This window comes from Coregonus clupeaformis, chromosome 10 (genome assembly GCF_020615455.1).
Source record: "Coregonus clupeaformis isolate EN_2021a chromosome 10, ASM2061545v1, whole genome shotgun sequence".
Taxonomy (NCBI): domain Eukaryota; kingdom Metazoa; phylum Chordata; class Actinopteri; order Salmoniformes; family Salmonidae; genus Coregonus; species Coregonus clupeaformis.
Window position 1 is genome coordinate 42,480,473 of NC_059201.1, and position 14,325 is coordinate 42,494,797.

The 14,325-nt window shown below is 43.9% G+C and overlaps 2 protein-coding genes across 3 annotated transcripts in view; both read right to left on the reverse strand.

Annotated features, from left to right (window-relative positions):
* Positions 1 to 288: 288 nt before the first annotated feature.
* On the reverse strand, positions 289 to 3,583 carry LOC121575888 (myosin regulatory light chain 2, ventricular/cardiac muscle isoform). Its single transcript, XM_041889175.2, has 7 exons — positions 3,488 to 3,583; positions 2,881 to 2,970; positions 1,696 to 1,771; positions 1,466 to 1,570; positions 1,169 to 1,247; positions 1,024 to 1,072; positions 289 to 790 (listed from the first exon to the last, which is right to left on the reverse strand). The coding sequence occupies exons 1-7, from the start codon at positions 3,488 to 3,490 to the stop codon at positions 686 to 688; spliced, it is 507 nt and encodes a 168-aa protein (XP_041745109.1). The 5' UTR covers positions 3,491 to 3,583; the 3' UTR covers positions 289 to 685.
* A 5,302-nt stretch (positions 3,584 to 8,885) lies between these two features.
* Positions 8,886 to 14,325, reverse strand: part of cita (citron rho-interacting serine/threonine kinase a) — a 71,539-nt gene continuing 66,099 nt past the window's right edge. For both annotated transcript variants that reach the window (XM_041887929.2, XM_041887928.2), the window contains 4 exons: positions 14,227 to 14,305; positions 13,961 to 14,131; positions 11,318 to 11,708; positions 8,886 to 10,479 (listed from right to left, as the gene is read on the reverse strand). In XM_041887929.2, the coding sequence (XP_041743863.1) occupies positions 10,456 to 10,479; positions 11,318 to 11,708; positions 13,961 to 14,131; positions 14,227 to 14,305 (665 nt within the window). In that variant the 3' untranslated portion in view covers positions 8,886 to 10,455. The remainder of the gene's footprint in view (positions 10,480 to 11,317; positions 11,709 to 13,960; positions 14,132 to 14,226; positions 14,306 to 14,325) is intronic.

Below are 14,325 nucleotides of genomic sequence, written 5' to 3' on the forward strand. Positions count from 1 at the left end.
TAAATGTATTATCATAAGGTGCAAGAAATAACAAATGGAGGATCTTTCGACAAAAGACACGAGTTAAATTGATTTATTGAACAGTGATCAGATTGTATAATAGCTGTAGCCTGAATTCAACCATTGTCTGAGGAGACCATTTACACACATTTGGCTTGACAGTTGGCTTAACCCAGAGTTTCCCAAACTCGGTCCTGGGGACCCCAAGGGGTGCACGTTTTTGTTTTTGCCCTAGTACTACACAGTTGATTCAAATAATCAACTCATCAAGCTTTGATAATTTGAATCAGCTGTGTAGTGTTAGGGGCAAAAACCAAAACGTGCATCCCTTGGGGTCCAGAGGACCGAGTTTGGGAAAAGCTGGCCTTAACCACTGCTGATGAGGGGCAAACATATTGCATCACAAAAGGAGGCCAGTTGAAAAGTGTCAAGCCTTTTGTAGGAGGTAGAGGTCAGTGAGTTTCCCCCTGTTCATTTTCCTCCTCTTCCACTGTGGGGCTGCACCTGATCTGATTAGGTAAGTGGGTGGGGCAAGCACACAGGACCGTGGATGGAGCCTGGAGATGATAGATGTCAGCCGATCTGTGTTTTGACCATAGAAATAGAAGCTCTAGATTCTCTCTAGTCTAGAGCTTCTATTTCTATCTCTTTGACAGACACGCTAAAGGAGCAGGGAGTAAGTTAGTTACTCCTGGTCCTTCTCTTCTCCGTGTGTGATGATGTGCACAAGGTTTTTGTAGTCTAGATTTCCTGCCACATCTGGTGGGAAGGCTACAAACATCTGTTCCATCTGAGAAAACCAGCGAGAAGATTTTGTGACTCAATCACTGACGCACACATCATGCTCTTCACAACATATTCAAAGCAACACGCAACATGTTTATGCATGAACTATGTTGTGTTACTGATTATGAGTGGCTATGAGTTATTTAATGAAAATGGCTTGTCTGCTGTATTTCGATAGTTGTGTGTGTAGGGTATATGGCTTAAAGTGCGTTTAGTGTAAATTGGTTGGGCTCTAACCTCTTCAGGAGTAAATCTGTCCGCTTGTGTCGTCAGCATCTCTGTCACACTGAAGTGGAGCAAGTACAAGGCGTTTAGGATTACATTAACCATCTCCACAAAGCCTTTACCCTATAGACCCGTTTACACACACACGAGTACTCACAAGTCCTTCCTCAGGACCCCTTTTCCTTCGGGGTCAAATACTTTAAAAGCGTTGAGGATAGTCTCCTCTGGATCAGCGCCTACACAGAGAAAACGTCATATTAGAACTAAGTTGATGGGAGGCAGACGTGGACAATATAGGAGTACAACATACAAAATTCAGAGGGAAAATGCCATTCAAATTAGGATTCAGGCAACACATCTGGTAAACTTTTGGGAGAAAGTGACATTCAGTACTGTTGCCAAATGTAGCAGGACGTTTAACCAACTGAACGCATCCCTTGTTTGCACACTTCACCTTTCAGCTTCTCCCCGAACATGGTGAGGAAGATGGTGAAGTTGACGGGGCCAGACGCCTCTTTCAGCATCTCATCTATCTCCTCCTGCTTCACGTTGAGCCGCCCTGTTACAGAGACATGGGTCAGTACCATTGCTTTAGTTAGGCCAGGTCGTTATTTAAAACGGGAATACGTTCTCACTGACCTAACTGATCAAATAGATAAATAATAGAATATATCTTCAACCCACCCAGTGCAGCAAAGGTGTCCCTCAGGTCGTTTTTGTCAATGAATCCATCTCTGTTCTGGTCCATGATGGTGAAGGCCTGTCAATATGGAGGTTAACACTTAATGGGAGACTCCAGTAACTAGAGTTTGTCTGTGTGTGTGTATGTGCTGGGAGGAAAGTGACAGTAAATCCCATGGGCTACAGTTGGAGCCACTCTGCATATCAAATCAGTCTATGTGCCGGTGTTTGGTCAACTGGTATCACCGCCAACTTCGGACCACACGTTATTCCCATGCCAGAATATGGGGTTCTCCTCCCTCACATTTCTCCCTCTTTCCTTCCAACTATCTAAATAAATATGAAATATGGGAAAGAGAAGACGAGGGATTCATCTATAAATCTTTGTCAAAATGATCCCATCGATGCTCTTTGGAACATGGATCTCTGGACATTCCATTTTTCTAAGCCTTTATTCTTAGTTACTGTATTTATACTATGTTACTCCCTGGGGTTTAAGAGTGACATCCAGGCCAGGGCATGTTTCCCATTCTATCGCCAGCCCTGCCTAATCACCGATGACATGGCCTGAATGCCTGGCCGTGATTTAAAGAGCAACACCGCTCATACCACACGCCTGGAATTCATGGCAAGGGTAGAGAGACAGGTGGACAATGGACAACATTTACATTTACATTTTTGTCATTTAGCAGACGCTCTTATCCAGAGCGACTTACAGGAGCAATTAGGGTTAAGTGCCTTGCTCAAGGGCACATCGACAGATTTTTCACCTAGTCGGCTCGGGGATTAGAACCAGCGACCTTTCGGTTACTGGCACAACGCTCTTAACCACTAAGCTACCTGCCGCCCCAACTCATGAAAGATGATGGACAGAGGGACAGGTAAACCTACAGGCTTACAGAGATGCCTGATTCACACTATAGGGCCAAACCGAGCCAAGCCGAGCTGTACTAGGCGGCCTGGTTAAACATTCACCATAGTTGCTGGAACTGTGCTTGAAAGGACAATGTGAAAAGAAAATGTCTGAGCTAGCATAGTACAGTTCGGGTCCTATAGTGTGATTCAGGCTGAACAGAAGAGGCAGAATGGGTTGGGCACTAGGACGATGACAAACAAACCAGACAGACAAAGGTGCAGTGGGATCGATGGACTGTCGTCATGGTAATAAGGGGAGAGACAGATCCTTACCTCCTTGAACTCCTGGATCTGAGACTGCTCAAAAATAGAAAACACATTGGAGTTGGAGTCTGCTGACTTCTTCTTTGCCTTCTTGGGTGCCTTTGGAGAGAGGTGGAAAGGAGAGGTATATCCATAAAACATGGTGGGCTGGAGCAAAAGCATCCACATACTGTGGTCTTCCAGGAGCAGATCTAGCCAGATTTATACTAGCGCCAGTGTATCCACACAATACAAATGTTACGTTTGGGATAGAACTGTCTTTGCCAGGACCATGCCTTGAACTAACTAAACTAGATACTATGATTTAAGGCGTTATCCTGCCCAACTTAAAATACTTTACATGTATGAAGGAAACATACGGGAAATACTGAACAGATATAAAATCATAGATATAAAATCTAACAAATTCCTTTATTGATTCTAACAGCTGTCATCACCATCATCCAAGCTACCATCATCAATCGATCTAAATACACATCTATCTACCTGTATATCTGCTTCCTCCAAGGACTTAGCGGAGAGTCACACTAATAATTCCCTTTCCTCTACAACCACCCCCTTGACATAGCTGACAGTGTGAAATCAAACAGTGGCATAGAACAGGACAAGCACTTACCATAGCTGGAGCTGGAAGAGATGGGTGATGAACAGAACAATGGGACTCCCAAAATGCCACTGAACAATGGAGAGTGCTTTGTCTGGCCTTATGTAGCCTACATGCACTCCATTCTACTGGACGATATAAATAAACCATGCCTTCTTTAGGAAGTGACAGGTAAATGACAACCCACACACAGGGGGGCGCACACACACACACACACACACACACACAGAGAATAATCTTGATTGCCCTCTACCCCAAAGTTCATTGTCAGCTCTCAGAGTGGAATAACAGTGGTTTAGAATAACTGGACCTTGCATGCTGAAGGTTAATTCTTAAAGGTCTAAGCTGACATGTGGAATTGGAATAGGACCCCTTTAGGTATAAAAATAAAATAATTTGATAAAATATTGAATTTGTCCTTTAGGTCAAACCGTTCAGACGCTACAGATGGTTTCATGAGAAGACCGATTTTCAAGATGTCTCATGGTCTGACAAACACCGTCTCATGGTCTGACAAACACCGTCTCATGGTTTGACAGAAGTGTGATATTGGTGGATGCGGTGGATTGAGACGCATCCAATGCAAAACATAACCAGATATCTCTAGCTTAAACTGATGGACTCTAGGGGGTTTTAAAGGAACCCATCACTCAATCTATCTTTCCTAGCCCGAGAGAGGATGGAATATTCCCCTCTCTCTCCTACCCTGCTTTAAAAGATCTGCTGACTATATGAGTGAGTGATGATGCCTCACAACCTCAAAGCAGAGGTGATGCCCGTTCAATCCACAGCCCAAATTGTGTGTGTGTGTAGACATTTTAGTAATTTAACAGACGCTCTTATTCAGAGCGACTTACAGTTAGTGCATTCATCTTAAGATAACTAGGTGGTACAACCACATATCTCAGTCATAGTAAGTACATTTTTCTTCAATAAAGTAGCTATCAGCAAAGTCAGAGCTAGTAAGGGGGGAAAAAAAGTCAAGTGTGAGTGTTAGTTCACAAAAGGGTTTTTTGGGTGGTGGGAGGTGGGGTGAGGAGGGTGTGCTGTGGGATTATTTAAGATACTATTTGAAGGTAGGGTTTCAGATGTTTTGGGAAAATGGGCAGGGACTCTGCTGTCCTAGCTTCAGGTGGAAGCTGGTTCCACCATTGAGGTGCTAAAACAGAGAAGAGCTTTGACTGGGCTGAGTGGGAGCTGCCTTCCCATAGGGGTGGGAGGGCCAAGAGACCAGAGGTGGCAGAACGGAGTACTCGGGTTGAGGTGTAGGATTTGACCATAGCCTGAAGGTAGGGAGGGGCAGTTCCTCTTGCTGCTCCATAGGCAAGTACCATGGTCCTGTAGTGGATGCGAGCTTGAACTGGAAGCCAGTGGAGTGTGCAGACGAGCGGGGTGACATGGGAGAACTTGGGAAGGTTGAACACCAGGCCGGCTGCAGCGTTCTGGATAAGTTGCAGGGGTTCGATGGCACAAGCAGGGAGCCCAGCCAACAGACAGTTGAAGTAGTCCAGACGGGAGATGACAGGTGCCTGGATTAGGACCTGCGCCGCTTCATCTGTGAGGTAGGGTCGTAATCTATGGATGTTGTAGAGCATGAACATGCAGGAGCGAGTCACTGCTTTGATATTCGCAGAGAACAACAGGGTGTTGTCCAGAGTCACGCCAAGGTTCTTTGCACTCTAGACAAAACTAGAGGGACTAAGAGCTAGCTGTTGAGTGGTTGTGGTTTTAGCGGAAGCATAGCCCCGATTACCTAGCAGGCTACACCCTTTTCACACCATCATGCTGACCCAAACTGTACTGTAATGGTTCTGATATTTTTCCCACATTGTCCTTTCCATCACCGTTCCAGCAACATGGTAGATGAGTAACCAGGCCAGTGCAGTACAGCTCGGCTGGATTCGGCTCTGTGAAAAAGGTTTTTGGCAGCTACTAGGCTATCTACCTCTAGTAGGCTACTACCACTACCTCTATGCTCTTCAATTTGTTAGATGTGTGCTTATGCCGTCATTACATGTTAATATGTGTTTGTTTAAGGCCAATAAAACAATAATTTTAAAGATGAAAGGGAACGTGGACATATATTAGCTTATTAAGCCATTATTTATTGCCTTGCTGCTGTCAGAGGAGTGTGTCTGGCACGCTGGGTTAATGGTGGAGCAAGCCCAGTCACATCTCTCACATGCTTCTATACATATCACCCATTTACAGGGCCCACACTTTACTCAAGCGGTCATCGCTAGTTAACTCTCTCCTCACATAAATCTCTACCTGCACACCAGAACACCACCTGTGCAGCTCTGTAGTCTTTCTGTTTTAGAGCATGCAACTTTGTATCATAGATGTGTGTATTTTACACATTAAAAAAACAGCAGCTAAGGTAGTTGGAAAATCATATCAATTAGCATTTTCTGTGAACAAACCCTTTAACGAGAGGAGACCAGGAAAGGAAGCTATTCAAAATAATTTGCACCCAGAGTTCCACGTTCCAAACTCAGCAGCGCAACATTAGCTAGGTTCCACATACTTAAGTGTGACCCTGTTGAGACAGAGAACAGCGCCTTACAATGTGTAAATTAGAGTTCACAAGTCACCCAATACCACTCCTGTCAGGTCCTGTCATGCTGGAAAGGGAAAGTGCTAAAGTGCCAATCAGTGAATATGGCGTTATGGCCAGGGCAGGGGGAGAATCTCCCAACAATTTCTGGGTGTGGGGCTTATCTATATAATGGTCCTGACGTGCTGAAAGCCTTCTTCACCTCATTGTCATCCTTCTCACTTTCAGCCAGGAGTTTAACAACTAGTCAATGTCTTAGTGGCATATGTCACTTCTGCTATAATCTCTGTCCCTTCAAAGCATGGAAGGAGTCTCTAGTAACTTATTTATTTGAGGTCTAAAAGTCACATAGGTAGCCTGGCGGTTAGAAGCATTGGGCCAGTAAGCGAAAGGTTGGTGGGTCAAATGCCCGAGCCGACAAGGCACTTACCCCTAATTTCTCCAGGGTCGCCGTTGATAATGGCTGATCACCTGGCTGTGACCCCATTCTCTGAGGGTGTCTCAGGGGGAGTGGGATATGCAAAAAAACACATTACAGCTGTCTACATCTAAACTTTAAAGCAACATGTATGACGATTACATTTCAAGTTTGTTTGCCACTCACCCACGCCTCTCAGATGAACAATTGTTCCTGGCCAGGCAGGCAGGCAGCTGTCTTTCTCCTCAGTTATTCCCAGTTTAAGACACAAATAGCCGCTGCTGCTCTGCATGCCAGTGGCTCTAGAATGGGATGGCATTGTCACCGTGGGGCTGGGGCAGCTAGTGAATAAGCAGGCTAGTGTATTCATCAGACTGCTATAAATACCAAACGTGCATTGTTACCCTAACACACTGGACATGAACAACCCACACACACACAAAATCTCTCTTTCTCCCTCTCTCACACAATCTCTCTCTCGCACGATTCCACATAGGCCACACAGGATATACGCCAGCAATTAAAGACAGTGGTTATGTTTAATATTGTGTGACAAAACTCTACAGGGAAAGCTAGTACATCTTTTGTTAGCATTTGTAAGACATCAATATCTTCATATCGAGCACAGGGCGACATGTTCCTCGTCTTTAATAGCAGATGGTAAATTGATAGGCAAGTATGAAATTAAATATGATTTACAACCCTGTACACTCCCACCCAGGTGCTGAGTAAAACGAAAAATGTGTGCTTCTGTATATAGAGGAAGTGAGCAAAAGGTTTCTTACTGCGCATGTAGGCCAACCTGTTCCAGAAGCATTTGCTACGTGACCTTTCAGTGCTACACTGAATTTGGTTGAATATAAATATAAAGAAAAAGTAAATCAAAAGAACAGTTGAAGTCGGAAGTTTACATACACCTTAGCCAAATACATTTAAACAGTTTTTTCACAATTCCTGACATTTAATCCTAGTAAAAATTCCCTGTCTTAGGTCAGTTAGGATCACCACTTTATTTTAAGAATGTGAAATGTCAGAATAATAGTAGAGAGATTTATTTAAGCTTTTATTTCTTTCATCACATTCCCAGTGGGTCAGAAGTTTACATACACTCAATTAGTATTTGGTAGCATTGCCTTTAAATTGTTTCTTGGGTCAAATGTTTCGGGTAGCCTTCCACAAGCTTCCCACAATAAGTTGGGTGAATTTTGGCCCATTCCTCCTGACAGAGCTGGTGTAACTGAGTCAGGTTTGTAGGCCTCCTTGCTCGCACACGCTTTTTCAGTTCTGCCCACAAATGTTCAATAGGATTGAGGTCAGGGCTTTGTGATGGCCACTCCAATACCTTGACTTTGTTGTCCTTAAGCCATTTTGGCACAACTTTGGAAGTATGCTTGGGGTCATTGTCCATTTGGAAGACCCATTTGCGACCAAGCTTTAACTTCCTGACTGATGTCTTGAGATGTTGCTTCAATATATCCACATAATTTTCCTTCCTCATGATGCCATCTATTTTGTGAAGTGCACCAGTCACTCCTGCAGCAAAGCACCCCCACAGCATGTGCTGCCACCCCCGTGCTTCCCGGTTGGGATGGTGTTCTTCGGCTTGCAAGATACCCCCTTTTTCCTCCAAACATAACAATGGTCATTATGGCCAAAGAGTTCTATTTTTGTTTCATCGGACCAGAGGACATTTCTCCAAAAAGTACGATCTTTGTCCCAATGTGCAGTTGCAAACCGTAGTCTGGCTTTTTTTTTATGGCGGTTTTGGAGCAGTGGCTTCTTCCTTGCTGAGCGGCCTTTCAGGTTATGTCGATATAGGACGCGTTTTACTGTGGATATAGATACTTTTGTACCTGTTTCCTCCAGCATCTTCACAAGATCCTTTGCTGTTGTTCTGGGATTGATTTGCACTTTTCGCAACGAAGTACGTTCATCTCTAGGAGACAGAACGCGTCTCCTTCCTGAGCGGTATGACGGCTGTGTGGTCCCATGGTGTTTATACTTGCGTACTATTGTTTGTACAGATGAACGTGGTACCTTCAGGCGTTTGGAAATTGCTCCCAAGGATGAACCAGACAATTTTTCTTCTGAGGTCTTGGCTGATTTCTTTTGATTTTCCCATGATGTCAAGCAAAGAGGCACTGAGTCTGAAGGTAGGCCTTGAAATACATCCACAGGTACACCTCCAATTGACTCAAATTATGTCAATTAGCCTATCAGAAGCTTCTAAAGCCATGACATCATTTTCTGGAATTTTCCAAGCTGTTTAAAGGCACTGTCAACTTAGTGTATGTAAACTTCTGACCCACTGGAATTGTGATACAGTGAATTATAAAGTTAAATAGTCTGTCTGTAAACAATTGTTGGAAAAAGTACTTGTGTCATGCACAAAGTAGATGTCCTAACCGACTTGCCAAAACTGTTAACAAGAAATGTGTGGAGTGGTTGAAAAACAAGTTTTAATGACTCCAACCTAAGTGTATGTAAACTTCCGACTTCAACTGTAAGTAGCTATATTAAAGTATAAAGAGTAAGCTTATGTGACTGAAAATACCATATTTGTTCTTGCTGCGAGAGGTGTTTAGCAGTAGGAAAATGTCGCCCATAATAGTTCAGGAGGATTTGAAAGAAAATGGAAATTGAAGGCAAACTAAAACATGTAGCTATAAATTACTTTTTTCTTTATCGCTCATGCTCCAGTGTCGAATCGCATGTAGTTCACTGAAATGAAAGTGATGTTGAAGATCATAGGATATTTATTTTCCATTCTCATTTTAGTACATCCATGCCTTAAGAATCAGTTAATCAAAGTACATTATTTTCTTCTTCAATTGATCATAAACAACAATTTGGAGGGTATATACAAGGTAAGGTGAGATTGTGGTAAAAAGGAATATTCAAGTAGTGTGCTGTAAGCTTAATGATTTCTCAAGCCGCATGTAAGTTTGTTTTTGCGTGTGGAAGTGCATTACACAAGATGGGACCAAGGCAAAAGGCTCACTTGATAAAGGATGTTTTTAAAAGAATAATATTCATTTGACATTCAAGAGGACACATAACAATCACTTTTCTCTTTAACAAAAATAGACGTGGCTTTTCCAGCCTTGAGGTTCCCTTTCAATATCTATAAAAAGTGAGGCTTGGTCTGAAATGGCGCCCTAATCTTTATAAAGTGTACTACTTTTGACCAGAGCCCTATGGGCTCTGGCCAAAAGTATTGCACTATATATGGAGTAGGGTGCCATTTCGGACGAAACCTAAGTCTGCCTATTTACAGTGTCAAATAGCATTATGATGATTTATAAAGGTCCTGTTTCGAGAGACAGCTGGTGCTGGGGATTGTGGGTAGCGCAGTTTTAGTGTGTCAGCTGTAGTCATCTAGCTCAGGGATGGACCAATACTAGAGGGCCGCTGTGTGTGTAGACTTTATTCCATATCATCTCTAACAAACACACCTAAATACACTTGATCTAAATCAAAGACTAGGATTAGTTGATTATTTGAATGAGGTGTGTATGTGCTGGGCTGTAACAAAAGCCTGCACACACTGCGTCCCTAGGAGATGCCCACCACTGATCTAGCTGATATGCACAGGGTGAGAGAAAATCCAGGAGAACGTTTAGTTGTGTTTCTAAACTCTGAGCCTCATCTGTAAGTGCTGTTTCCAGGATTTAATTTAGCAGATATTCCAAGTGTTTTTGTCAGTGTCTGTGACATAAATGTTGTGTTTTGGTCCTTGCCGACTTCAAATGTTAGATCACATTTTTTATTTGTTACTGTATATCAACATTGTATTAACCATTATTTATTATAGTAAAAACCCATAGACATGACATTCAGCACTGACAGTGAGTCTTTAACGCTTTAGCTGCTTTTCCTATTGGGCTCTCTGGGTGATGCAGTATTATGACCCCGCTCCTCTTCCCTAACCCTGCTAAGAATTGAGTCATGTGATGTGCTGTGCTGGGGATGTCACTCTTCTGATTGATGTAGCACTGCTGTCACTCAAACAGATGACTGATCCCACACCTGTACAGAAAGATCAGAGACAAATAGGGTCAAGTGATAGGGCACCAACACAGAAGTTAGGCAGAGGAACTTAAATTACTTGATATTGTTATGATATAATGTGAAGGTTAGTGTTAGGACATAGGAAAACACACTATCCAGGATACACTTCCACACTCCATTCCCTCAGGGGGCAGCAGCAATCTTGTCCAGGTGCTGAGCTTGGCTGATAAGCACATCAGGTGCTGCCAATTAAGGTGATCAGACAGAGTGCCAGCTTGGAGAGCCGTGAGGCTGCTGGTTGGTTTGGTGGCAATGAGGCCATTCGTTTGGTTTTGAATCTTGTTTGGGCATGCCTGTTTGCATATTTATGTTTCGTCACCATCGGAACAAATAATAATCCGCTTGGCCTGGCCGACTAAGAGGTCGAGAGAGACAGAGCTGTACATTCAACAACTAGGCGCATACGCTGATTACATTCAGGTTCCAGACCAGTTAAATAGGCCTAAGACCCCTAGACATAACGAGTGTAACAATATCCGTTGACTAGTTATTGGTTTTGTAACAATATCATTAAGGCTCCATCAGCAGAGTAGATTTATCACTGGAATAGGAACGTCTTATTAAAAAATACATTTAAAGTAAATCAGCATATCCATAGAAACTATCAAAATGATGCCATATTAAAAAAGACAGAGCATGGGACCATAGGGCTTTGATCAAAAGTACTGCACTAAATAGGGAAGTGTTCACAAGTCACCCAATACCACTCATGTTATGTCCTGTAATGCGGGCAAGGGAAGTACATAGGGCTCTGGGGCCATTTGGGAAGCATTCTGTACATAGTCTACTTCCTCACCTTGTTGACCGTGGTGAGGGGCGTGCGACCGGAGCTGGTATGGAGTCTCTGACGAACTCCAGGTTGCTGCTCCTCGAACCCCCGGCTGGGCGACCTCTCCCTCCTCACGTCCCGGTCCATCAGCTTCCCTGGGGATCGGTCGAGGCGTGAGTCCCCCCCCATGGCCCTTCCTGGAGACCTGGCCAGACGGGGGTCCATCATCATCCTGCCACTGGGAGACTTCTCCCTCTCCACCGAGTGTGGCGGACGGCCGGGCGACTTATCGCGGCGGAACTCGGTGCGGGCCTCGCGGTAGTGGCGCGGTGTGCCCGGGTCACTGTGCAACGCGGGGCTGGCCGCCAGGCGCTTGGTGATGTGCTCGTTGTAGGAGGGCGGCCCACGCTTGTTGGGGCTGCGGACGGAGAGGGGGTGGAGAGGCCCATTGTTGAGATGGAGAGGGCAGGGGACCACATGACAAAGATCACAGGGTCAACATTTTGTTAGACCATCAGAGATGGTGTCAAGAAAGCATTGCATAGTGTACTGCTGGGGTCATGGGAGGGGAAGTATATGTATGAACAAGAACCATGGAAAAGCAACTTATGCATCCAGCTTGAAGAAGTGATCTTGGTAAAAAAGTGGTCAATTAAATATACACTGAATATACCAAACATAAGGAAGACCTTCCTAATATTGAGTTGCACCACCCCCCCTCTTTTGCCCTCAGAACAGCCTCAATTCGTCGGGGCATGGACTCTACAAGGTGTCGAAAGCATTCCACAGGGATGCTGGCCCATGTTGACTCCAATGCTTCCCACAGTTGTGTCAAGTTGGCTGGATGTCCTTTGGGTGGTGGACCATTCTTGATACACATGGGAAACTGTTGCGCCTGGCACCTACTACCATACCCCATTCAAAGGCACTTCAGTATTTTGTCTTGCCCATTCACCCTCTGAATGGCACACATACACATTCCATGTCTCAATTGTCTCAAGGCTTAAAATCCTTCTTTAACTTGTCTCCTCCCCTTCATCTACACAGACATCAATAAGGGATCATAGCTTTCACCTGGATTCACCTAGTCAGTCTATGTCATGGAAAGAGCAGGTGTTCTTAATGTCAGTGTAAATGCATATTAAGCTAATGTCAATCATAACTATGGCTAGTGTAATCCTCTCAATAGCTATGTAAAATAAAATCATGACTGCAGCAAGCAATGGCTTTGGATATGGAGAAAGCAATTCTCATTAAAATCCCTATAGATAATGCAGACTGGTAATGTGTTAGCCACATTCTGTCACAGGAGACAACGGAGAAAAATGAGATATGGTTGACTGCACATTTGTTTCCACCGATGGATAGGAGAGCTAAAGACATTTCGTCATATCGTCACCATGTTACCTCCAGAAGTCAAATTTCCAATTCTATAGTACAGAGGATTATGGAATCAATTATATGAGAATTGTAGCTGGTCTTTTTCCTAGCACTTGAACAAACAAACATCCATGATGTGCACAGAGGTGGCACACCTACACTTTATTTTGCGTTATAATCAACACCCATTTCTCAGCCCTAAATTACACAGAGAGAGTACAACACTTTTCGATGTATGGATAACGGCTGAATGAGGGTTGACAAATGACATTTTGGATGGCTTTTTCAAATTCTGTCTTTGTACAGTATTTTTGATGAAGATGAGGAAAAATAGCAATGAACCCTCTCTACTGTTCTTTAAACATCATGAAACCCATAGCTAAGATCAAAAGCACTATATGGCAGGATGGTCAAATCAGCTAACTCTAAACACACAGTCACTGCAATATTATGTACATTAATGCAGGTGCTTGATTGGTTGATATAGGAAGTCCCAGAAAATACAAGAAGTAACCATACTTTATTTCATATATTGTATTATAACACCACACAGGAGCCATTTTGAATAAAAATTGCCTTACTTAGGCTTTGTTACAAATAAAAAATGAAATCTTCCTCCTGCAAAGAATAGACGCTAGCATTAATCCAGGTCTCAGAGATGCATGGTGTATCAGATGGAAGAACACCATCACCAGATAGATCACCAGTTATGTATGCTAACCTATATCAACTGTATGCCAACCTATGTCAACTGTATGCCAACCTATGTCAACGGTATGCCAACCTATGTCAACGGTATGCCAACCTATGTCAACTGTATGCCAACCTATGTCAACGGTATGCCAACCTATGCCACCTGTATGCCTACCTGCCACTCTATGTCACCTGTATGTCAACTCATGCTGCAAGTGTGCCACCTGTGAAAAGCTCCACACCATCACCGTGCACTTCAGTGATTCCTGGTGGAATTTAAACAATGGGCGAAATCAGAGAGAAGGGAAGTAATTCTGAAGTCATACTGTAACCATGACCGGCCCAATCCTGCCTCTACTAACCAGCTCAGCCAACAGAAGGTGCAGTGACAGAATGAAGAATCCCCATTGTTGCTCCAAATCCCAGAATTCCATTGTACCACCACAAAAAAAACAACTTGATGGACATGCATACACAGAGATACATCATGTACCTCTATCCATGCATACCCAAGTTGAATGAATGAGAAAGAGAGAGAATAAGTGAGACACTGAACGAAAGAAAGAGAGAGAAAAAGAAAGATCCATATTAACGTACCTGCGTCCAGAGCCATTCCTCTGCAGCTCCCCCTCCTGTCCCAGGTTGCCCTTACAGCAGATGACACGGAGCTTGTTCTGGTAGGACGATGCCAGGTAAATGGCTCCGGAGGAGATGGCTGGGCCCAGGTAGCGCGGGTTGGGGATGTCCAGGTGAGCGTACGAGTGGGCCCTGACCAAGACACAATACCCCCATTGATTTCTTACAATGTTATGCTACCTAGCTCAGGGTTGCAGTTAAGTAAAAGATCATTGAGGTGGTCTTACCCTAGAGCAGAGTGGCCCTGGACCTCGATCACATCCAACGAGTTGAAATAGGTCACAAACAGGTAGGGTTCTCTGTAGGCTGAAATGGAGAGGAGCACT